The sequence below is a fragment of the Urocampus carinirostris genome, chromosome 2, assembly GCF_059441175.1.
Source record: "Urocampus carinirostris isolate Australia breed hairy pipefish chromosome 2, RoL_Ucar_1.0, whole genome shotgun sequence".
NCBI lineage: Eukaryota > Metazoa > Chordata > Actinopteri > Syngnathiformes > Syngnathidae > Urocampus > Urocampus carinirostris.
In genome coordinates, this window is record NC_142350.1 from 48,151,274 (window position 1) to 48,176,050 (window position 24,777).

The following is a 24,777-nucleotide window of genomic DNA, read 5'->3' on the forward strand; positions in this document are numbered from 1 at the left end:
AAAGAGCCGATTCTCAGCAAAGAGCCGGAATTCCCATCACTATTATATATATATTTATATACCTCGACTGTGCATGAGAGAGAAAGGCGTGATTTGAATAAGGAGGCTGCGAGGAAGGAGAGAGGGGCGTGGCCTTGTGCAGTCGACTTAATATTCATGTAAACAATGAAAGTGTTTTATTCTATATATATATGTTTTTTTTGGTCGTTAGTCTGATCGAAGCTTGTGTCCAGCCAAGCGGCTCTGCAGACTCCCCCCCTCGCCCAAAGACAACCCTCCGCCCCGTCTCCTATTGTGTGGTAACCATAGTAACCAGGCCGGAGATTGTGCCCAGTGCGCATGCGCGGCTCTACCATTTCCCCCCAGTTATTTTTCTTTCCCACCCCAACAGACGTCAGAGAAGCGTACGGGCTAACGCGCATATGCGCGGATGATATACAGAACTAGAACGCTCGGGCTCCTCTTGCTGGTTGCCTTGGAGTATTGCGGGTGAAAGTGCGCATGCGTGGCTGAATCCATGTGATCGCTCGTGAAAGGAGTCCTATCGAATGATGTTTCCTTTTCTCTCTTTTTTCTTTTTGTCTCTTTTTCTGTATCTATTTTCATCCCTCTCCTTTTCTTTCTTTCTTTTTCTTTCTTGTTCACTCTTTATCTATCTATCTATCTATCTATCTATCTATCTATCTATCTATCTATCTATCTATCTATCTATCTATCTATCCTTACTCTCCTCTATTTTTTTCTTTTTCTCTTTCCTTTTCTTTCGGTTTCTATTCCTTCTCTCTCTTATCTCAATTTTACTGCCCCTCTCGCTTTATTCTGTCTCTCCCATCCTCTCTTCCCCTCTTTCTCATTTGTATTTCTTTTCTTTTTCTCTCATTTCTTTCTTCTCTTTCGTTCTCTCTCTTTGTCTTTCTCTCATTCTCTTCTCTTTCTTTCTTTGTGTTTCTTTTTTCTATCTCTTTCTTTCTCTAATTTTCTCCTCCTTCTTTCTTTCTGTTTCATTTTTCTGTCTCTTCTCTCATTTTCTCCTCTTTTTTCTTTCTGTTTCTTTTTTCTATATCTTTCTTTCTCTCATTTTCTCCTCTTTCTTTCTTCCTTTCTATTTCTTTTTTCTATCTCGTTCTTTCTCTAATTTTGTCCTCTTTCTTTCTTTCTGTTTCATTTTTCTATCTCTTCTCTCATTTTCTCTTTCCTTCTGTTTCATTTTTCTATCTCTTTCTTTCTCTCATTTTCTCCTCTCTCTCTCACTCTCTCTCTCTCTCTCTCTCTCTGCATTGCAACAGCAACATTTTAAGTTTCAATAGACGAGAACTGATTTTTAGAAATCATGAAAAAACAAAGGGCTGGATATTGCCCGTAAATTCCGTCTGCGAGCAAAGGAGGAACAAATGATTCTGCAAATCCTTTAAACGATCTCGGATTAAGCAATCCCAGTTTCATCTGTTTCTTATTGTGGTTGTAACCGTGCGTCACAGCACTAGCTGTTTCTCATTTTTAACTGTAAAAAAGGCACAAAATATTACCAAAAACTTTGATTTGAGTTTCAATGGATTTTGCAGCTTTATTTAGTATAGGGGCTTTTTCATATACATTTACAGTTAATACAGATAGAAATATTTATTACAGACACAATGTACATACATTTTAATTTTCCACTATCACACACATCAATTCATTTAAAGCAACGCTAGGTACCAGAGGTAGGTAGTCAAATTTACTTAAGTACGTTTTGGGACATTGTTGTACGACTAGTAATACTTTTAAATCACTATACTTTTTCACTTTTACTTGAGTAGATTTGTGAAAAAGAAACTGTACTCATACTCTGCTAAAACTGGCTACTTTGAACCAGTTACTTAAATCCCCTCCAGGTAAGTATTTAACTGATTGTCTGCTAAGGTGCATTAATTTGGTCAGAGAATTTGTTTCTTTTATTGAGATTTCAGCAGTGCCGTGTTTTTTTTATCTGTACCTTATGTGCATATATATATAGCTATAGCCTCATTTATAAATATTTTTTAATCCACAGAGGGTTCGCCCAAACAAACTGAGTACACAGACTTATTTATTGTTGATTGGATGGATTTTGATGATTTGATGGAAGAGTTGTTTTTAATGGAAAAACATGAATGGATAAGATGTTGCTTCAGTTACTCAGTTCCTGAGTAGTTTTTTTCACAAAGAACTTGTTTTTGTTTAACGCAAGTAATTATAGGGATGACAATTTTTACTTTTGTTTGAGTCATATTATTCTGAAGTACTTTTTACTTGAGTTAATTTTTTGGGCTACTCTACCCACCTCTGGTAGGGACCAATCAGAAAACTCGGCAACATGATAAGAAAGCCTGGAATCAATAAAACCAAAAATATCCTGGCGACGTCACCTCAGGGTGCTTAGAGCGCGCTGGGATTGCGAAAATTGTGCCCCGCAAAGCGGGCATGCTCACCCAACTCTTCTTCAATCCTGAAATAAGATGCACGGAAAATCAAGTCATTAGTTGCAAGAGCAGGTCTACTCAAAATGTCTGACTCCGGGTTAATATTGTGTCGCAAGAAAGAAAAATACTCGAGTAAAATATAATAGACCCCGAGGATACAACATGAATCCGATCTGAGGTCGGGATCGCAAAGTGTAATAGCGTTATAGCGGGCTATAGATTTCTAAAACCTTTAAAAATCCAAATAGTACATAATAAGTACTATTTAAGTGTAATATATGTCCGTATAATTAAATAATATTATAAATTATCATTCGAAATGAACAGGATGATGCTTTACACTAAAAAACAACAGTGACCACATGATGAATGTGCTGTATCTGAGTCTGATCAGTAGGCTCCTCCTGCTATTGGTAACCTAGAAATCAGTACTATCAGTATTATGTTGGGGAGCAAACTAATACCTAAAAACGGTCAGGAGACAGATAGATGCCGCCACGCTGTACTTGCCCAAGATACACCACAGGAAGTGGTGCTCCTATGTCTCAGTTGGTTAGGGGATCAGTGAACCTTAATACATGTAAAGGGGAAAAAAAATGTACTTTTGGTGTGACGTGACTTGAGCTGGTTGATTGGAATGCTTGGTGGATGCAGAGAGGGGAGGAGACAGATTGTTAAAATGAAAACTGATTTTAAAACTTCAACTTGTGTCGATTGTCATGCCAATTGATGATTTCCTTGCTTTAATTGCCTCTCTATTTTTAATGATTAGCGATGGTAGCGATTCGTGTGCCTTCTTCATATTTCTTGATAATCCCAAGCTTTATTCCCATGGTTATAATGCTTTTGCTTCTTCCTTTAGCATGAATGCAAACCTTGGGACAATACAAAAATTACAGAAACGCGTCGCTGACTCGCAATATCTTTACAAAGCACACAAAATTCTGAACAGAATCAAGTGAAAGGCATTGTGGGATGTAATTCCGTCAGTACAAAAAATACAGTATGTTACTGCTGAATTGCAAAGTCTCAATGAAGCACATGAGATTTTGAAATAAATAAGGAAAGACAAATGCATTATGGGAAGTAGTTCATCCAGGAGTATTTTGTCATTTTCAGGATGCCCTGACACAAACTAATACAGACCTGCATTTATATTACATCGTGAAAAAATACAATCGTCGTTTTTATGTTTTTTGTTCAGTATTTTTATTTTTATGAAATGTTTACAACCAGGGTGCCCCCAAAGGACAGTTGAAGTGCCTGCGGACCTGTTCTTAAAATAGTTCACCAGAGCTAGGACATTGTGATTTTCTAGTAAAATTAATTTTTTAATTGGTTGACTGAATCTATTTACCCCTATTTCTAACATGAAGTTGGTAATAGCACAGTAAAAACGTATTGCTAACATGATATGTCTTTTTATTGATTTGCTTTACAGGATATACAACAAACTAAATTCCAATTTCTGTGTTTAATAAAGCAGATAAGTAAAGATTTTTAGCTATTTAGTGAGCTATCTGGCAAGCTTTTTACATTTTTGCATGCTATCTAGTTAACATTTTATCTTTTTTTTGCTAGATTTTGACCTCTCTAGCTAGCTATCTAGCTTTTATTAGCTATATACCTGGCTTTTTTGTGGGCTTTTTACTCTTTTAGCTAGTTACCTTGCTTCTTTTTAGTTTATTCCCTGTTCACTTTTCTAGCTAACTATCCAGCTACATTTTAGCAAGTCATCCAGCTAAGTTGCTATATTATGAATTTATATCAAAGTGGGTTTGTGCTAATTAGTAACAAAAAGTAACAAAAAGTAAGTCGACGCTGGAAAAAGGCTCCCTGATTTAGCGCATATTTTTGCTAACATAACTGCTAGCTACATTAACAAATAGCATCAGTTTAGTGACAAGCTGTTTAACTGTAAGCATCACGTCCTAATTCATTTAGCAGGTAATAATAATAATAATAATAATAATAATAATTTCCTTGTATTGTCATTCTGTGTAACAATGTACACAGAACGAAATGTCGATCGCACCTGACCCGTTGTAGCGAGCCGATGCAGCCGCAGCCAACAGAGGGCGCCGCCGACCACTTTTTAAGTCTTAGGAATGACTCGGCCGGGGCGCGAACCACCGACCTCCCAGTCTCAAAGCGGGCGCCTTACCATCTAGGCTACTGAGCTGGTGCTCATGGCATACAAGTTAAAGGGACAGCGTGTAATATTTGGTGACTTTCATCCAGTAAAAAAAACACAACACCGATTTAAATTCCGGTCAAAAATACCAATGTCCATTTTTTTAAGGTCGAGAAATTTGTATATTTTTTTCACCACATTGGCTTCATGTGTGTCTGGCATCCTTCTGCCACACTGTGTATCACTGGCCCTCATTCGTACCAGACAACACAGTGCCGTCTGGTGGTCAAATATTATATATTTAACCTTTAACCTTTTTGGGCGCTCTAAATGATTTGTAGACGATTTGGGGAAAATTGCATAAAGAGGGGCAGACAAAAATTCAAAAGGTAAAAATGTCATAAGGCGGGGACTCCATATCCCGGGGGTCTGCTGTACTGGAAAATTCAATGTAAGAACAGTAGTGTAGTATTTGAACATGGCTACTTTTTAGCAATGAAAATAGATTTTTTTTATGAATACACACCTCATAAGCTGATTGTACTTGGCCAGGCGTTCAGAGCGGCAGGGGGCTCCGGTTTTAATCTAAAAAAACAAGTCATGTTTATTTGTATAGCTCTTATTCACAAGAAGTCTCGAATGGCTGCACAGTGAAATCACAAATACCCAAATCCAGGGGTGTCCAAACTTTTCAGAAGGCGTTTCAGATGTGGTAAACTGAAAATGTGTGAGGGCTGATTATTCAGCCTGGCATTCTTTGAACAGACAATAATAAATTCACCCTCCGTGAAAGGTTTGCAGTTCTCGGTGATCAGCATCGCGACCTCGTAGCATTTTCATTTGATAACAGCTTCCAGTTGCTTCACCTTTTCACAGCGTGTGTTTCTAATAAGCTTTTTGTCGTCAGCGTGTTTTGTCTGGCAGTGCCTCTTGATATAATATTCTTTGAAAACAGCCAAAGTCTCTTGGAAAATTAGGCAGACGCAGTTGTTTGGGATTTTGGTGAAAAAAAATAAAAATCTTTTATTATTATCTGAAGTGCATTTTCTTGAGTGCTGGCAGGAACTTGGGTTGACCATTGTTGACAAAGCGATGGAGACTCTCCGTGGTTAAATTGGGATGAAGATTTATCTAGAAATTTCAAACGTGAGGTCCGTTCCTGATCTCCCCGTTTGTCTCCGGCTACGACCTGTTTTTGACCCCGACCACGTTTCCTCTACCGTCCCGGCTTACGACCCGTTTTTGATCCCAATCACGTTTTTGCTCTCCTGTCCCGGCTATCGAACTGTTTTTTCCGTCGTTGACACTGCAATCTCCGCTTCCGTATTCGGATCACGATCCGATTGTGTGAGCGACTTGCTTCCCGCATCCAGCAAGCACAGGATAGCGGGCGCTGCCCTTCCTCTTTATATCAATAAACTTGTGGTTGACGCTACGCATTTGGGTCCTGATTCCATTCTGGTCGTGAGAGTTGGAGTGTAAACTGAATTTTCTATTCTTTTTTGAGAAAAAAAGAATATTATATTTGGTTTAATTTTCAGCTATTTCTAATAAAAATATTATGTTGAGTCAATTTAGAAAGTCAATTTATGTGACTGCAAAGTGAAGAAAAATTAGAAATCTCTGGCAAGGGCCTCCAATGCGGTTCTAAAAATAGCTTCATTGTGATATTCTAGGAAATAGGATTTCTAACTGCCATGAGAAACCAGTGACACGATCAGAGTCTTCAAATACATGATCAATTATTCCAAAATAATTTTCATAGAATGAGCCTATAATTTATAAATCAGGGTTTGTGCGTGTGCTTGAAAACCTGGCAGATGTTTGAATTTTCTTGTTGTGTTTTCAAAGATTAAATTTTCAAAAGATTAAATGCTTGAAATTGTTGCCATGTTTCCCAACAAGTCTGCTTAAAAATGACGCAGACACTGCTCTCTGGTGGCTTCGCTTTGCCATTGCATTTCTTCTTCCCTTGTTATCAACGGCAGCTTTTATTAGTTTGTATGGCATTGTCCTATGAAGCGTTATTGCCCCGTATGGGTCCTGCCCAAAAGGACAGGTGCAGGTTACACTTAAACAGGGCACTATATTGTAGATCAGGGGTCTCAAACTCAATTGAGTCAGGGGCCGCTGAAGCTACGACCCGGGTGAGGTTTAGCCAAATGGGGTTTTCACAAAAACGGTGCAGATAAAAATATTTAGCTGTTCGTAGAGACAGTGTTGTATATTTGTCCACTAGATGACGCTTTATTGTGTAGTGCAACCAAAAATGATTCCAAGGAAGACCAGAATCTACGGAGAGTGAAAGTGAGCAAAAAGCACCCTTTTTCTTCCATTTTTTTCCCAGCCTTTCTCAAAAAAAGACAATAAAAAGAGGAAAAGATTATATTCAAATGGAATAAACACTAGGGAAGAAATAAGAAAAGCTGGCAAAAAAGGAAAACAGTAATAATATTTTTTAGGGTAAAAGAAAGAAAAAAAGGAAATTGAGAAAAGGAAATAAAAAGAGGAATTATGGAGAAAAACGAAGAAAAAAAAATGCAATTAGCTTTGTTTTCATTTTTTTCTTTTTCCTTTTCCCTTTTTCTTGAGTTTTACCTTTTGTCTTATTTCTTTTTTTATTTTCATTTTTCTCTTCTTTTTAACACCTTTTACATTTTTGTATTTTCTTTTTTTTTAATTATTTCTTTCTTTTCTTCTTTTTCTGCTTTTCAAAAGTACCCAAGTGCGTTTTGGTCATTTTGAGTCTCCGTATTTTTTGTTCTTCCTTTGGGTTTTTGGCACAAATTTTCAGTGGCACATTCAGTGAGCCATCTAGTGGGAAAATACACACACTGTCCCTTTAACTTTCATATGAACTCAATTAGTGCCGTGGACTTGAAATGACGTTTACATATCATCCTTTCCTGGTGCCACAGATGTGATAAGACACATTCTTAGCAACAATATTCCAATTGTTGAGTTAATCAATACTATTAAGCGATATCTTTACATAGTTTATAATGTCATATTAAGGCGGGGGCCTCAAATTATCATCTTAATGGCCCCCGGCCCGTGTGCCTGGGACCCCTGTTATAGATAATCCGACCACACATGTCTTAATCTCCATTCCAGGTATTCCTCACCTGTCCAGTGCAGAGTCCCACCACCAAGTCGGCGATGAAGGTGTCCTCGGTTTCGCCCGAGCGGTGACTGACCATCACACCCCAGTCGTTCTCCTGCGCCATTTTACAGCTGAAGGAGATAGAAAATGAAGACGACATTTGGAACAAGAAAACAGCCGAGGGAAGGCCATCCACTCACGCTTTGATGGCTTCCGTGATTGAGCCGATCTGGTTGACTTTGAGCAGCAGGCAGTTGCAGGCTTTGTCCTCCACCGCTCGCTGGATCCGACGAGGGTTGGTGACGGTTAGATCGTCCCCCACGACCTGCACGGTAACAGTATTTGCCCCCTTCCTGATTTCTACCTTTTTTCATATTTAGCACTCACAAAGGTTTCAGATCATCAAACCCAGTTTAATAGCACACAGACAACTCAAGGAAATATAAAATGCAGATTTGAAATGTTGATTCCATTTTTTAAGGAACAGAACAAAACAAACCCAATCTGGCCCTATGTGGAAAAAGTCACTGTCCCCCTTGTTAAATCACACTGCGACTAACCACAGTTTTTGAAAAGCTGAGTTTAATTCCGCAGATTACACCTAAAATTGATGGCTACAACCTGTGTTATATCCAGAAATCTGTTAAATTGACTCTGTTAGGCTACAAAATCTGAATAATACAATTGAGCTGCCACGATCCAAAGAAATTCCAGAAGAAATTAGAAAAAAATCAGTCCGGAAAAGGTCACAAAGCTGATTTCAAGGCTGTAGGGTAATATTTAGGCACCATTAATAGCCTTTGGTTCTGTCATGATTACCGATTTGGTTCACCTGTTCCCGCTCATTTGGCGCCAGCCGCTGCGGGCTATCTGATTGGCTGCCTGTCCCCTTTTAAACCTAGTCCTGTCACTCTCCGGTTGTCAGTCTGTCTGCAAACCTCTGTTGATACAAGGCAAGCCTTTTTGACCCTGACTCCCGCCTGTCCTGTTTTTGCTCCCATTTTTCCACCTGTCCGTTCCTGATCTCCCCGTCTGTTTCCGGCTATAACCTGTTTTTTGATCCTGACCACCTCTGCTCTCCCGTCCTGGCTTACGACCCGTTTCTGACGCCAACCACGTTTTTGCTCTCCTGTCCCGACTATTGAACTGCTTTTCCGCCCCTGACACTGCCATCACCCGCTACGGAAGATCCACAATTCGGATCACAATCCGATTGCCAGAGCGACTTGCTTCCCGCGTCCAGCGAGCACCGGATCGTGGGCACAGCTCTTCCTCTTTCCTTCAATAAAACTCGTGGTTAACGTTACGCAATTGGGTCCTGATTCCGTTCTGGCCCCTTTTAACTCTACTTTGTTTTCATTTGCCATTTATTACTTTATTATTTATTCTTGCTTTATTGTTGTTTGGAAATACATTTTTGCTCGCACAAATGAAGTCCTCAATTTTTACGTTTGATTTGAACCGCACTGAATATTATCAAAAACCCTACTGTTCTATTGTGGCATTGTTGTAGTCATTGCTTGGTCGCTGGAGTTTACTTAAATTCTTGAGGAACGATGACAAGCAAATGCAAACAGGCCCCTTACAGTGTCACCCACCAATGACAACAAATTTTCATGCTTGTGTTGCAATCTGGCACTATTCTCCACAGTATGGTTCCTCTGGCACTGTCGTTTAGAAATGTAGTGCTCATATTTTATGTGTTAAGCCCTCATTCATCTTCGTGCTCGTATTCATCATTGTCATCTTGAATGGTCACATTATCTAAAATAGGTGACTTAAACAACATATAGCAGAGCTGAAAACGGCGCAACTCTAAACGTTGTCTTGTGGTTTTTGCATGCCCGCATGTAGGTTTTAGATCCGGCGATGGTGTGGTCTGTGCAGACCTTTGAGACTCTTTGAGGCTATACAAATAAACATGACTTGACTGGACTTGACTTGGTACTTGATGCACAGCGACCTTGGTGGTCTTAAAAGGGGCTTTGAAGTAGAATGTATTATTAATATTATCATTAAATGATATTACAATGTGGTAACAATATTACACAGAAAGGATAGTGTGGAAAAAAAACATGTGAAATTATATAAAAACGTGTTAATTTCACATATACAGTAAGATTTAGTGTGAAAATAACATGTGAAATAATGTAATAATGTGTTAATAATTTTCGCCCCAGAGTATAAATCGCACCCCTGGCCAAACTATGAAAGAAACTGTGATTTATAATCTGGAAAATCGGGAATATATGAGTGCAACTTACCTGAATGCCCACCGAGGCCGTGAACTGAGTCCAAGCCGGCCAGTCGTCCTGGTCGAAAGGATCTTCGATGGAAACGACTGCGAGGAGAGAATTGTCGATGATGCTGTCGTGTAATGAAGTTCCGCGCAATTGCACACTGGATTACACGGCAGCCAAATGAGCACTCTAGCATGTCATTAAAAGCTCTTTAACAGCTCTAATTGTGCTTGGGCGTCATGAGGCAACAAGCTTACTTTGTCTCTGAGTGTTTTTATCTGTTTTGTCCCAAAAGGAATCAGAGAAGAAATGGGAGGATGAGGCTAATTTAAGTACAGTTTACACCCAGGATACAGCAAATCCACTTTACAATGTTTTTATTTCACGGTGTGGACTAAGACGTTTTTCGGCCCCTCTTTACAGCATTTTTCAGGCCGTACGACAAAAACGGCTGAGTTGCATTCCTAAAATATTGTGAGGATGACCGTCTGCTATTGGTCAACGTCATCTAAAATGCTAGTCGCATATTGGTTTGCGTCGCGGCATCGGAAAATGCGGATTCGCTTTTGTCTGAATTACCTCCCACAATGCCCTTCTCTCTCTTCATTCATTATATGTGCTTCGCAGAGACTTATTAAGTCAACTTTTTTTGTACTGTATTGATTCACTATGGGTCCCAAGGCTTGCAGTTGTGCCAAAGGGAGAAGCAAAAACATGATAACCATAAAATAATGCTTGCGATTATCCAAAAATACAAAGAGGGTACTTTCTGTCTCTTCATTCAGTTCAGAATCTCGTGTGCTTTTTTAATACTTTGAAAGTAAGCAATAACATAATGTATTTTTTTGTACTTTGCTATGACTTGCAGCAGTGGTAAAGGGAAAAGCAAAGACATGATAATTATGGAAACAAAGCTTGCAATTATCAAGAAATACAACGATCAGGATGGTTACTTTTTAAAAAGGCAATCAAACTGAGGAGATTTTCTAAGGCAGTGGTGGGCAAAAAAGGCCCATTTTTCCCCTCAATTATCAATTTTGAGACTATTATCTCTCAGTTTTTTTGCCCAATTTTTTTATCCGATCCAGCGCGTAACTCAAAAAGTTTGCCCACCCCTAATCTAAGGGTTAATAATTCAATAATTGCACGAGAATGTTTTAACATCAGTTTTAAATTTAATCCACTGTCTGCATCCACCTGCTACTCCACTGTACCAGCTTTAGTCACGTCACACCAAGAGTAAAAAATGTTCCTTTACATGTACTGTATTATTCCGGTCTAATATATATCCTGCGGCTCTACTGAGGATAAGCGGTGCAGATAATTAATGAACACATATATATATCAGATTCAGATTCAGATTCAGATCTACTTTATTGTCATTCTAGTACACGTGTATACAGAACGAAATGTCGATACATCTGACCCGCGCAGTTTCCTTGAATGTATAGATATAAGTAAAAGTTGTATTGTATTATGGCTACGTATAGTATTTTACCATAGTGCCGATAGTGCAAGAGGAGTAGCTAACCGGATGTGCAAAATGGGCAGTCAGGTTATATATATATATATATATATATATATATATATATATATATATATATATATCCTGCCTCCCTTCCCTGCTTCCTCTCATATCTGCCATTATCCACTCCTCACTCTCTTCTGGTATTGTCCCATCACTTTTCATAACCGCTGTTGTTACCCCTACACTGAAAAAACATGGTGCTGACCCCAACAACTTTGACAACCTCCGCCCCATCTCCAACCTTCCATTTATTTCGAAAATCCTTGAAAAAACTGTTGCTGCTCAACTCCACTCGCACCTGTCCCTCCACTCTCTCTATGAGCCCTTTCAGTCTGGTTTCCGCCCCCGCCACAGCACAGAGACTGCCCTAATCTGTATTGTAAATGATCTCCTCATAGCACCTGACTCCGGTTTAGTCTCTATCCTCATCCTCCTAGACTTGAGCGCCGGCTTCGACACAATCTCTCACCCTATCCTCCTCAATAGACTCTCCTCCATTGGTCTCACCCATACTCCCCTCAGTTGGTTCCATTCCTACCTCACTGGCCGCACTCAGTTTGTCCAGCTGAAATCCTTCACCTCAAAGCCCTCCCTAGTCACCACAGGTGTACCCCAGGGATCTGTCTTAGGTCCTCTTCGCTTCATCGTCTACCTCTTGCCTCTTGGTCATATCCTCCGCAAATTTTATATCCACTTTCACTGCTTTGCTGATGACACCCAACTCTACCTCTCCTGCAAACCAAACTCCATACTCCCACCTCCCTCCCTCACCTCTTGCCTTTCCGAACTCAAACATGGTTCACAACAAACTTTCTTAAATTAAATGCCAATAAAACAGAATTCCTCCTTCTTGGCACCAAATCCACTTTATCCAAAGTAAACAATTTCTCTCTCAACATCGACAGCTCCTTAGTGTCCCCCTCCCCCCAGGTCAAGAGTCTGGGTGTCATCCTGGATAGCATGCTTACCTTCCACTCACATCAACACCATCACCCGCACTGCTTATTTCCACCTCCGCAATATTACCAGACTCCGCCCTTCCCTCACCCCCCGCACCACTGCTATTCTCGTCCACAGTCTTGTCACATCCCGCCTTGACTACTGCAATGCTCTCCTCTTCGGCCTTCCTCAAAAATCCCTCCATAAAATTCAGCTGGTTCAAAACGCCTCTGCTCGCATCATCACAAAAACATGTTCCCAGCAGCACATCACCCCCGTTCTCCAACAGCTACACTGGCTTCCTGTTCAGCATCGCATCAGCTACAAACTGATCCTATATACATATGTGGCCATTCACAACCTGGCTCCTCCTTACCTGTCCGACCTTCTCCAGGTGCACGTCCCCACTCGCTCCCTCAGATCCTCCCTCCGACTGTCAGTGCCCCCTGCCCACCTGAGCACCATGGGAGCCAGAGCCTTCAGTCGCGCTGCTCCCAAGCTTTGGAACAATCTACCTCCGGACCTCCAAAACTGCACACCTCTCTCCACTTTTAAGTCCCGTCTAAAAACACACCTGTTCAGGACTGCCTACAACACATAGCTTCTCCATTTCCTATGTTTTTATGATTTTATGTCTTGTTTTTATTTATTATTTCGCTTACAACTTTTTAAATTGTATTTTTTCATTGTCTGTACAGTGTCCTTGGGTGGCCTGAAAGGCGCTTTTAAATAAAATGCATTATTATATTATTATTATATTTATATATATATATATATATATATATATATATATATATATATATATATATATATATATATATATGTGTGTGTGTGCGTGTGAAGGTATATATTGCTGCTAAAATCGCTTTGTTCTTCTTACCTTTTTTTGTGTGTGTTTTTTGCTGATATTTTTCCCTTTTTATTTTCATTTTCGTCTTTTTCTATTTCCCCCTTTTTTCTTCCATTTTTTTCCTTCCTTCCATTTTTATTTTCATTTTATTTTATTTTTCCCTTTTTTTCCTTTTTATTCTCATTTTTCTCCTATTAAACAGTAACAAGGTGCGATTTGATCACCTTGAGTCTCCATAGTTTGTATTCTCACCTGTTATTTTTAGCACCTGTTTACGGGGGCACGACATTACACAGCAACATCTAGTGGTCAAATGATACACACGGTCCCTTTAACCTTCATACTAAGGCGGGAGTCTCAATCCTTGATCCTGAGGGCTGCATTGGTTGCCAAGCCACAAGTTTGAGACCCATGGTCTAGTGGTGAGGATCTGGTGCTCTCACCACTGCAACCCAGGTTTGATTCCTGTTGCATCCAATGTTTGGTCATACTGTATGAAGCGATACTTTTCGACTGATCAAACATTGCACAAATATGGTAGTATATTATACTACAGTAAAATCTTGTGTATAACGTACACCTAATCTTTGAGTTTGTTTCTTAGGTTAAAAAAATGCACGTAATACACATATAAACACGATAGTAATTACTGTGTACTATTATATTACTTAAATGGTTTTATCCGGGGTACCAGGGATTTCGAAACATTGGTTTCCATCCCCCAGGCTATACAGCAATTTCATAACGTATCCGGGTGGTATCTTTGGGGTACTAACCTGGGTAGTTGTTGATGAAATCCTGGTAGATGGTGGCCAGTTCCTCACCGCTGATATTTCGGGCGGCGTTTGGAGGAGTTTTGAAGTCGAGGTCGTACTTGCCCTCCATGAAAAACTCGGAGGCAGCCACGTCCATCCCTATCACGACTTTGTCGGTGAAGCCCGCCTGCTCGATGGCTGTTTTAATCAGCTCCAGAGCTAAGGGGAATTCAGGCAGAATAATTTTCTGATTCATTGAATAATCGACAGATAAGATAATGAACAGGTTTACATCTTTCCTAAGTTATGACATAAAAACACATCTAAACGGTGTAATACCTATCAACATTAGATCACATTTTGGGCCTTTTCATCAATTAGTTTTTTATAATGCTCATACCTGTCAACCTGTACGTTTTTGCCGTACAAATTAGGTTTATTATGCATTTTAAGACGTGTATGACGTACAAGAAAATCTGTACGGAAACACGCACATTTTTCAATTAAGGGTACCATCCCGTATACACCGACTACAGTATCACCAAACGGCAAATCAATCAAGTCAAACGAGTTTGCCGCGGTATCCTCTATCTCGGTATCGTGTTTTTTTCCGTTGCAAACAAAGCGAGCGGTTTGATGATACTTTGCGCATGCGTCTGCCGCCTGGGGATTTCCCATGATGCATCATTCCGTGGTAGTTGTGTAGTGAAAGGAAGTCCGTCTCTTTTTAGAGAACTGTTTTTTTTCGGCTTAACTCATTAAAGAGAGCCGGCTCTCAAACGGCTCACTTGCTTTGCTGCATTTTATTACGTATTATTATGTTGTATACAGAAGTTATGAAAAAAAGGAAGTATAAAGAGAAAATGAAAAAAGGATTGTGGTTATCCCTTTAATCAGTATATTACCAACAATAATTTAATGCAGAAAATGAATTCTTAATTTGAATAAGAAAATGGATTATTCTACTTATTTATATTTGCATGTATTTTTTCCTTCTACAGTGAACGTCCAAGCTACTTCATTTTTGAACTTTTTTGATAATAAACCTCATTCATGTCGATCAACTCAGTAACTCACAACAAAATGTTAATTAACAATATATATGATATAACGAAACACATGTACGATATAATATGTTAAACTACGTAGAAAAACACGTTTGAAAAAAAAATGGTGTAAGATTATTTTGTAAGGGAAAATACGACAGTTTGTAAGGGCATGGAGCCCTGGAGCGCGACAGGTATGAATGCTGGTTATTGTAATGGTTTTGAATAAAGGTGTTCAAATAAATTTCCGATTCATCGATGAATCCAATATTTTCGTCCTGACGCTCACCTTCGCTGTTCTCCTGGATGTTGGGTGCGAACCCCCCCTCGTCGCCCACATTGGTAGCATCCTGACCGTACTTCTCCTTGATGACCCCCCTCAAGGTTTGGTATAGCTCCGCCCCCATGCGAAGGGCTTCACGGAATGATTCCGCCCCTACAGGAAGTACCATGAACTCTTGCATGGCTAGCCTATTCCCGGCGTGAGAGCCCCCGTTGATCACGTTGAAAGCCTGAAAAGGTTTCGAGTTACAGTTACGTGAAAAAGTATTTGCCCCCTTCCTGATTTCTGTGTTTATTACAAATTTAGCACTCTCAACAGTTTAAGATTATTAAACCAAATTTAAAGTTGGGGTGCGTCATTTGAAAACTTAAGGCTGCAATCATGACTTTAAACCAGTAGATGGCAGCACACTATGTTTGCCTTTATTTCCGAGACACGCTCCAACAAACTCTTCTTTTTTCATCTTTTGGGGGGTTTGTTCCGCCCCAAACAGGCCTGATAAAAGTAAAAAAAGCAAATAGGCGCGATGGAAAATAAAGCATAAGTGCTATTTGAACTCAGTTGAGTGTTGTTACCAAATCCTTAATAGAACAAATATTTAATTTTCGACTTTTTGACGACACCTCAAACCACGCAGCCCGTCTTTAATATCATACAGAGTCAACTCAAGGATATACAAAATTGTTATGATTACTGATATGGGGCACCTGCGGCTGCCCTGTTGGCGCCAACAGCCATGGGACCTGTTTGGCTGTTGGACTCTTTTTGAACTCCCGTCTTCCGAAAGGAACCCGTCAGACCGTCTGTGAACCTACGCTCTCAGCTAGGCAAGCTTTTGTACTCTCCGACATTATCCTGCCCTGTTTTCCTGCCTGATACCTGTTGCTGACCTTTTTCTGGACCCTTTTCTGTTTTGCTCCCCCGTCCTGGCCATCGACCAGTTTTCTCGCTGTCAACGACTACCCTCGCTCGACACGGAAGTGCCACTTCCACGCTCTTGCCATCTGCTACCGGTGACCGAAGATCATCGGATCGTGGATGTAATCCCTGCTCTCTTTCTTGATAAAAACTAAGTAAAACAAACGCTATTGGGTCTTGTCTCTGTTCCTGGTCTGTGACAAAAATGCAGTTTTGAAATCTTGATTCCATTTACACCCAAAATTGATGCCCACCACCTGTGTGAAATCAAGAAATCACTTTAAATCAGGGGTGTCAAAGTCAAATGGACGGAGGGCCAAATAAAACATTTGGCTACAAGCCGAGGGCCGGACTGTCCAATCTTTACTGAAACCAAGATTTAACCTACTGAAAACTCAACAAATATATTACAATATGATTGGATAAATAAAGCAATATTTTCTTATGACTCTGTCAGTCATTTTTAATTTCAGCAGGCACAAAATACAAATGTCCTTTATATAAAAAACTCATAACATATCTCATAACAACAACTCATAACCATTTTCTATCATTCAATCATCTGAAATTATTAAAAAGAAATATTGCCTCGAAATACAATAAAATAAAGTGCAAAAATCTCTTGTTACTTAAAACCAATAGCAATCAACACACTGGACCTCATCTGTCCTGCTCAAATGTACATTGACTTTCCTTTCTGGGCTTTCTCTGGGTTAGTGTGAAAAAAAGGAATTACTGATTAACAAATAATAACAATCAAAAGTCATTTTCTCTGCTAAATAGGAGACAATTTTATCAAAAGACTGTTGTCCACATCAAGATCTATTTTCCATGAAAAGCCGAAAAACAAGAAACACTCCCAGGACAGAGTCGGCAAACAAAAACAACATAGTCAACATAGACAATAAAGCTTTAAAATTCCCGAGGGGAACAACAAAAAACAAGACCTTCTTTATGTGCATATTTAACTTTTAAACTTGAACGGAGTAAAAACTTCAAATGTGTAATTGCACAGGAAACATTACTGTATTATTACTGTATTCACATACATTTATATACAGTACTGTATTACTACAACTCTACATTACTTGTTTGAGGCGTGTGTTTTGTTTCATGATGCCGTCTAATATTATACTCTTTCATCACTGCCACACTTTCTCCACATAGCAGACACACAGTTTTTCCAGCTACCTCCGTGAACATGTACTCCAACTCCCACCTTGTTTGAAAGCCCCGGTTTTCAGTGTCCACCTTCCGTTTAGCCATTGTTGATGGGTATCTGTGGGCTAATTTTTGCTGTTATGCTAATGACTGCTGCTGATCGACTGCTGAATAAATCAAACCGCCTCCCGCTTTGCTCCCGCTCGGCGCGTCCCCGTTGCATTGTGGGAAATTTAGTATTCATGCGTACTGCGGGCTGCTGGCTTGCAGCGGCCTGCGGGCCGGATCTAATAATATATTGATATCGTCACGCGGGCCAGGTAAAGCCCTCTCGCGGGCCTAATGTGGCCCGCGGGCCTTGACTCTGACATATGTGCTTTAAATGAATCTGTTAGCCAAAGTGAAGTAGGCTACAAAATCCCAAGAATACAATTGACATGCCATGTTCCCCAAAAAATCCAAAAGAAATCAGAAAAAAAGTGATTTAAAATCCAAAAAGGTCACAAAGCCATTTCTAAGGCTTTAGGGCTCCATCGAACCACTGTCACAGCCATTATCCACAAACCAAGACAACTGGGAACAGCGGCAGACAATCGACCAACCAAGATTACTCCAAGACAACGGCTCATTCGGTAGGTTACAAAAGAACCTCGAAGAACTTCAGAAGAACTGCAGACCTCGGTGGCGTCAGTTAAGGTCGGTGTTTCCACAGCGTTGTGAAAGACCCATTACTAATTATTGTAAACGTTTTATTTCTGTTATTGCTGCCAAAGATGGCCTAACTCACTATTAAGTTCAGGGGGCAATTCATTTTTCACATGGGGCCAGATATCTTTTGATTCTTTTTTTCCTGATAAACATTGTTTAATATATCCTTGGCTTGTCTCTGTGTGATATTAAAATTGGTTTGATGATCTGAAACCTTTGTGTGTAACGAATATGCAATAAACACAGAAATCATTGAGGGGGGAAATACTTTTTCACAGCACCGCATGGTTAAAAATGATAATTCTCGATGAATCGAACTCACAGGAACCGGCAGAACCAAATCTTGATTCCCTGCTAGATCAGCGATATGACGGTAAAGGGGGACGTCCTTCTCGGCCGCTCCCGCTTTGCACACGGCCAAAGAAACACCGAGTATTGCATTTGCTCCAAACTTGGCTACAGAAACAATAATAACATCCAAGATTATATCAATATTCAATCAAGGGTTGGGACTACAGTAATCTCCAGGATACAGTGATCTCGCCTTAGAATCTTTTCATTTTACAGTGTGGAATAAGATGCTTTTTCAGGCCTGCTCTATGGCACTATAGTACGTCAACCACACAATAATTTTTTTCCCCCCTTTGGCATACACCCACTACTCCACTGGACTAGCCCATGTCACGTCACACCAAAGAAAATAATAAATGTAATTTTTCCCTTACTTTATTATGTATAACTGTATTTCCTCATGGCTCCAATCCATTATCCCGAATCCCATATTGCTGCGAGCAGGGACTGGCAGAACGCAGTTTTGTCAGGGCCGGGGGCCCCCCTTTTTTGTCCGTTATTGTATTACAGCTTAAAAGTACTGCACTCGTGCAGCCGGAATCGGTTAACTCCAACCAAATATTGCTGCTAACAGGAACTGGCAGAAGGCACTTTTGTCAGGGGGGGTGATATTCTGGCCCACTTAAATATGAATTGCATGGTTGTGTCTGTTATCAATTATCCCTGTCTCAAGCAGGGGAATCCAGAGCACTTTTTTGGGGGGGTTCGGAGTACCAAAGTGTGCCATTGTGTCCTGCTTAAATGAACTGCAATGTTATGGCCGTGATCCATTATCCCCAGTAAGCTACTGCTGCAAGCAAGGACCAGCAGATCACACTTGTGTCGGGCCTGGCTACTTTTTATCAGTACATTACGGCATTAAATTATTGCATTTGTGCACCCGCAATCCACTATCCTCGGTCAACTATTGCTGAATGCAAGGGCCAGCAAAGCACATTTGAGTCATGCGTACGGTCTTTTTGCGTAATTTCGCCTAAAATGAACAGCACCAGTTTGGCTACAATCCATTATCTCTGCTTGACTATTGATGCAAAGTGCATGCTTAAAATAGGGGATGGCTACTTTGTGGATTTTCACATATAAATGAGGGATTACGGTATTTTGTTATTTCAATGTTTTCATCTGGGCTACTGGAGAACGCAGTAGCAAATTTCTATACCCCCACTACACGTTAATTTCACAAATATTCTCGTACAATTAGATTAATGTCGTATCCCGGAGTCTACTGTACTCAAGAGTTAAAAATCTACATTTGTTTTCCGTGCCGTCCAATTCGATCATCAGGTTGTCAAGCTTCTCCTGCTCCAGGACGCTGATGGCCTGAAAGACAGAAAAGACATTTTGTCTTCAGGTGAAGACAGAAAATATCCATTACCGTGATGTGCGTCACGCTACTCACTGATTGGATGAGGGCGGGGCCAAGGGTGTCGTTAATGTGACCCACGGCTTTGGTCACGCCTTAGATACAAAACAAAAATGTCTTCAAGTCACGCCCTCTCATTTATGGGTGTAAACGTCATTTTAACTGTTCTAATGATCGCGTTTTAAAGCATTCTGTTTTGTTCCTCGATATTGCTAGCTAGGACATGATGACATTAAATCAAAAAGATGGTGATCTCAAAAAATTGGGAGATTGTCTTCTGTTTCTGCAGTTACAGGCCTGGATTGAGACCATCATTTCGCATATACAGCTGCTCGCTGCATTAGCAAATAGCATCCCTTAGGTAGCTAGCTTCAATTAAGCTGCTAGTATCACTTTTAATCCTAAATAATTTAGCAGGTAATGTTAGTGTCACAAATCCTAACTACTAATGCTAGTATTGTGATTGTGACCGCTATCTGCCAAAGCTAGTGTGTTTGCATTGATGCCTAATGTTTATTATAAATGGGTTTATTTTGTAAAATATACCACTACTGTACTGTACATACTGTTACCAGCAATATTCCAGTTTCCACTGCTAGCTGCATTAGCAAATAGTATCCCTTTGGTGGCTAGCTTCAATTTAGCTCCGAGTATCACACCAGCAGTTAATGCTAAATCCTTTAGAAGCTGATGCCAATGTCAGATGTTGACTAGGGGCATTGCTTTGGTGTCTAGCTTCACTTTAGCCACTAGCTTCACATCAGTGATTTAATACGAATTTATTAGGAAGCTATGCAAATGCCACAGATCTTAACGAGTGATGTTAACATTGTGAACAAGGCTGCCAGTTGCCAATGCAAATAGCTTAGCTTTGGTGGTTAGCTTCAATGTACCCGCTTTCATCACATTGGAAATTAATGCTTAATAATTAAGAAGCTAATGTGAATGTCACAGATGTTGAATAGTGATTTTTAACATAGTGGACATGCCACTAGCTGCTAATGCTGTGTGTTTGCCTTGATGCCTCATGTTAATCATGCAAATTCTGATCAAAATGCACTTTTTAAATCGAACTTTGTCCAAAATATAGATACCTCTCATCAGATTTGAGATTTTACGAGAATTTTTAAAGTACCTTTGCCCTTGTAGCGAGTTTTGTCTCCATCCCGAAGTTCCAGAGCTTCGTAGATTCCGGTGGAGGCGCCACTCGGAACGGCGGCTCGAAACAGGCCTGATCCGTGGAGAGAACGGAGAGTTTATAATCGTATCCTATAGTACTGGAATCCTTCGCTATTTTGCACTTTGTAATTTGTGACCTCGCAATGCTGGATTGAAAAGCTTTCGTTAAAATTGAACTGCATTGTTTTGACCGCAATCCATTATCCCCAGTCAACTATTGCTGCGAGTTCATTTTTGTCAAGAGGCATGCCGTTCTCTCCTGTCCAAAATTAGATGCATTGTTTTGGCCGCAATCCACTATCCCTGGTCAACTATTGCTGCAGGGAGGGGCCGGCAGCTGCAGAGCATATTTTTGACAGACATGGCAGCTCTTTTTTGCTGTTCTGGCCACCAAAAAGTGAATTGCACTCATGTGTCCGCGATCCATTATCCATGATTGCATAATGATGCAAGAGGGGGCTGTCTGAAGGCATTTTGAGAAGGTATGCTGTTCCGGCCCCCCAAAATGAAAGGCACGGTCCAGCCATACTCAGTAGCCTAGATGGTAGTGTGCCCGCTTTGAGACTGGGAGGTCGCTGGTTCGCGCCTCGGCCGAGACATACCTAATTGGTAAAATGGCGGCGCCCTCTGTTGACTGCGGCTGCATCGACTCGCTACAAAGGGTCAGGTGTATCGACATTTCGTTCTGTGTACATTGTTACAAAGAATGACAATACAAAGGAAATTATTATAAATTATTATTATTATCCGCGCTAGACTATTGCCAGGACGGCAAAATTTTAACTTTCGTTTTATTTTGAAGGTTAAAAACTGCTTATCATCTATTTTTTACAAGGTTATTTTTAGTTTTTTTCTGGAACAAAATCGTTCTTTGATTTTTTTTAATTTTGGGAAAACTATGGAAATCTAATTATGAAACATAACCATGAAAATGGTGATAATCCTAAATAAAATCATTATGTCATATCTAATAATATTTTAATAAACATATTTCCAAGAATAATATGTATATATTTCATAATATGATACCCATTTTTAAAACAATTGCCAGTTATTAAACAAAATTTGTTGTTATTTCTAAATGTCGCTTTCATTTATTAATTTTGTCACTCTTGTGCTTCCAAATCTTGGAACCCCTTCGTAAAATCCTTGTAAATGTTCAAGTTGTATAAAAAAATGTAACACTTTTTATTTATGCGGGATAAATATTTTTTTAAAAAGAGGGGAAAAAGGGGAAATATAAATTTATATATATATATATATATATATATATATATATATAATGTAAGTATAATTTTTTTTGTAGATTTATGTTTCTATAATTTTTTCATATGATTTTTAAATTATAAAATATTGCAATGTTATTTAATGTTTCTATTGAAAATTATTATCATTATAAATATTTCATTTAAAATGCAGAAACGTATTAAAAATATTTCAAAGAAAAAAACAATTCTGACCCAGGCGAGAGTATTGGGTTTTGTTTTTAATGTTGCTGAACAAAATCTGCTAAATTTAAAAAAAGCAAAAAAAAAAACAATACTAATAATTATCAGTGTTTGACTATGGTGTTTAATTAAATATATTGTGTAATGATGATGATAATAATAATAACCATAATGATAATCACAATAATAATATATTATATCAAAAAAAGATTTGCACATTTGTCCAAAATTCTAAAATACAATTTCATTAACATTCCTGTTTTGTTTTTTTGTCAAGTGTTTTTTTTTGTGCAACATATATTCCTGTTGTAAACAATGTACACTATGTTGTTATCACTGACAAATAAAACAATTCAAATTCAACCTTGGACAATAACCTTTACTGGTGTGAAGATCAACTTCCACTGTTGGGTTCCCCCTGGAGTCCAAAATTTCCCTGGCAACAATATTCACTATAGACATCCTGTTAAAAGAATGAAAAGAAATCACATGTAATCTTTTTATCTTACACGTATGTGTTGTTACTATGTAATAACACATGTATTACACCACTACAGGAATAACAAGAGCTTGTCCCCGCTGAATCATCACAACAGAGAAAAGATGGAGGCTTGACTTACTGAGCAATGGGAAGGGAAAAAAAAGATTACCTGCAGCTCTTTTGACGGAGGAAGCGAAAGATGTGCAAGGATGAGAGGCAGGAAATAAATGAGGAGGAGGGAGAGTACAACACATACACACTACAAAAGGGGGAGGGGGTGATGAGTCACGAACGCGAGCAAGAGAAGGAATGGTGAATCAAAGATGGGGAGGGAGGGTTGATGATGCTGCATTGATTTGAGTATGCTGTACACATGCAAATTATATCCTAAATATAGCAACATCATTGATGTTGCATGGTGATCAAACAGGAAGAGAAGACAGGTAGAAAGGTGAAATTCCTTAGGGGGCATTAAAAATAGCCCTAAATGACATTGGCTCCTACTGGAGGGGTATTTGTTTTGCTTTGTTCACTGGCTGAACTACTAAGACCTTCTAGGTGTCTCATTGATTTAGTCTTCATCCCAAAATTATCTTTGCATACAGTAGACTCCCGGGATAAGATATTAATCCATTCCGAGGTAGTCACGTAAAGTGAAATTCTTGTATAGGAAATGGAAATATATGTTGGCCTGGAGAGGGATGGGCGCCACCAGGTTGTACTTGCCCAAGACACACCACAGGAAATGGTGCCCCTATGACCTGTGTGGTTAAGGGAACCAACCAACCAAGTATGCATATGGTTAAATAACATCTTAAATGATTAAATCATGTTTTTCGGATGATGAGGCGCGCCTAAACATTCATAACTCACCAGATATTTGCTGGTGCGCCTTATAATCCGGAGCGGCTTATAGGCCAGAAAATAAAGTTAACAAAATTAAAAATATATATCTAAAATGTGATTCTACTTCATGGAATTACCATTTATGAATGAATAAATTTCGGTTGTAAAACAATATTTCATAATGATAGTCCTAACTATGAGATAAGTTTCCCTTATTTTCTGTTATTTTGAGCAACCTTAGCCATTACAGTAGTTTTAATCTCATGTGTCTTATACTGTACACCTTATATGTGAAAAAATATTTCACAGAAAATGATTATTGAAGACCGCCTTATACTCTGGTACACCTTATAGTCCATAAAATATGGTACATGTCAAGGAAACATGAGGACAAGATGGCGGCGGATTAAAAGAGAAATTGATTTTAACCATTGGATGCATGAGTGGGGTCAAAAATGACCCCATGGGTTGTTATTCTTTAAAAGCTTCAAAAATACAAATTGTAATAGTCATATTCGAGGTATTCCTTATGAAACATGTTTATGCGATGATGCCATTGGTATTTTTATTATTTTTTCCACTTATTACAGTTTTTGTATCGCTACCCCACTCTTTCATGAGTGGGGTCAAAAATGACACCAAGCATTTCCTATGGAAAATTCTATGAACTTTTGTAACAAGGCAACAGTAATTGTTACCTATATATGTACAGACCCACATACACATCATATTTCATCGGTTTCACCACCCAGGAGCTCTCTATTATTATTTTACAAATAGTCAAGTCAAGTCATTTTTATTTGTATAGCCCTTAATCACAAATAGTCTCTAAGGGCTTCACAAGTTATTACATATAAGAAGTTTAGGTTATTCGTATGCTATAGAGTAGAAGTGAGTTTTAAGCTTAGATTTAAACATTTCCACTGAGGTTGCAGATCGGATCTCAGGGGGAAGAGCATTCCACAACACCGGTGCCCGAATGGAGAACGCTCTCGAACCAGCT

At 39.3% G+C, this 24,777-nt stretch overlaps 1 protein-coding gene across 1 annotated transcript; it reads right to left on the bottom strand.

The window, feature by feature from the left end:
* Positions 1-1,552: 1,552 nt before the first annotated feature.
* LOC148372213 (gamma-enolase) lies at positions 1,553-23,239 on the bottom strand. Its single transcript, XM_088326841.1, has 13 exons — positions 23,098-23,239; positions 22,825-22,910; positions 20,956-21,051; positions 19,857-19,915; positions 19,708-19,777; positions 18,429-18,562; positions 15,326-15,548; positions 14,012-14,209; positions 9,943-10,019; positions 7,879-8,003; positions 7,701-7,809; positions 5,102-5,160; positions 1,553-2,467 (listed from the first exon to the last, which is right to left on the bottom strand). Exons 2-13 carry the CDS (start codon positions 22,907-22,909, stop codon positions 2,398-2,400), a joined length of 1,305 nt encoding a protein of 434 aa, XP_088182967.1. The 5' UTR covers position 22,910; positions 23,098-23,239; the 3' UTR covers positions 1,553-2,397.
* Positions 23,240-24,777: the final 1,538 nt, after the last annotated feature.

What these genes read in the sequence shown, in the direction of transcription:
- LOC148372213 (XM_088326841.1), bottom strand. Translation starts at nt 22,909, where the DNA reads ATGTCTATAGTGAATATTGTTGCCAGGGAAATTTTGGACTCCAGGGGG. An exon ending in AACTCGCTACAAGGGCAAAG is followed by an intron (nt 19,916 to 20,955) that starts GTACTTTAAAAA and finishes TTTGTATCTAAG; the next exon opens with GCGTGACCAAAGCCGTGGGT. An exon ending in CATCCAGGAGAACAGCGAAG is followed by an intron (nt 14,210 to 15,325) that starts GTGAGCGTCAGG and finishes AATTCCCCTTAG; the next exon opens with CTCTGGAGCTGATTAAAACA.